Source organism: Theobroma umbraticum, unplaced genomic scaffold (genome assembly GCF_002168275.2).
Source record: "Theobroma umbraticum cultivar Fairchild unplaced genomic scaffold, ASM216827v3 scaffold_44.0, whole genome shotgun sequence".
Lineage (NCBI taxonomy): Eukaryota > Viridiplantae > Streptophyta > Magnoliopsida > Malvales > Malvaceae > Theobroma > Theobroma umbraticum.
The window spans coordinates 5,682,518-5,683,704 of record NW_018397255.1 but is presented as its reverse complement, the minus strand read 5'-3'; the positions used below and the strand labels follow the sequence as shown (position 1 = coordinate 5,683,704).

General features: G+C 39.3%; 1 protein-coding gene across 1 annotated transcript in view; it reads left to right on the top strand.

Annotated features, from left to right (window-relative positions):
- Window positions 1-1,187, top strand: part of LOC110429307 (uncharacterized) — a 35,906-nt gene that overhangs the window by 13 nt on the left and 34,706 nt on the right. The window contains exon 1 of the mRNA XM_021445269.2: window positions 1-747. This exon is cut by the window's left edge and continues 13 nt beyond it. Within this exon, the coding sequence (XP_021300944.2) occupies window positions 206-747 (542 nt within the window). The 5' untranslated portion in view covers window positions 1-205. The remainder of the gene's footprint in view (window positions 748-1,187) is intronic.

Below are 1,187 nucleotides of genomic sequence, written 5' to 3'. Positions count from 1 at the left end.
AAATGGAAAGTTCACATTGCATCATTCCCCTGAAGTTAATTCTGGAGTTACTCCAAGAAAGGTACCACAAAGCCCAACAGAAAATGATAATCTTGTTAAAGTTAATGCAGAAGAGCCTCCAGAGGGAGTCCAACAGCCCCTTCCAGTTGGTCAGAAGATTGCTGAAGCATCTAATGAGCAGGTAACTGAGGGTCATCAGGCTCCTATGCTGGAACAAGATTCTGCATCTGAAGTTGGTTTTGTTAGAAAAGTTTGGCGAAGATGGTTTGGTGGTAGCAATGGAATTTCTGAAATAAATAGTCATGACCTTCCAGAAAAACATGATGATTCTGAAGTTAGCTCTGAGAAAAGAAATAACAATACTCCGAAAAAACACACTGGGTTTATCTCTGAGAGGGAAGGAATGAAGGAAGAATGTGATGCAAAGTCATGTGAGGTTTCTCATCTAGTGACCGTTTCTTCATCAAGTAATGACTCAACTGTGGACAATAAAGCAAGTGCTGAAACAGGCGAAAATCACTCAGGAAAGAGGTCAGCTTTATTTAACCGGATTGCCAATTGGTGTAAATTTTGGAGAAGTAGCCAAGACTCTAAGGCATCAGGTGATCAATTGATTGAAAAGCTCAACCAAATAAACATTAATTCTTTAAAGCATGAGGTTTTCACTCAGGATTCCTTCTGGAAAGACATGGAAATCTTAATGGACTCACCTAGGGGATCAGTTCTTGTCACCCAGTCTAGGACAAGGTTTGCTAAATCTTCCCCTCTAGTTTTTACCACATGCCATGCTGATAAAAATATGCTGGTTTGCTTGCTCCCTTCTGTAGTTTGCATCTTTTTACATGTATCCTTCTTTCATGATGGAACCCAGAATAGCATTGACTTTTGTTAAATTGTTGAACTACACAGATTTACAAACTCCCGTTATCTATTGTGGTTGCTTTATTTATATTGTTGAGTTTTGCATAAGCATGAGTTTATTTGACCGAAAAGAACATAGATATCTTGACTTAGGAACTTGCCCAATTCTTTTTGGAGCTTAGTCAGTGTACCAGGGCTTCTGTTTGCTGTCCATGTGTTTGTGCATGTCTTTGATTTGGTACATGCATTTTTATGTGTTGGTGGATGGGGGACCGCGGGTTTACTTGCTAAAGGTAGAAGAATAGCAAGAATGACCATTTTTCTTT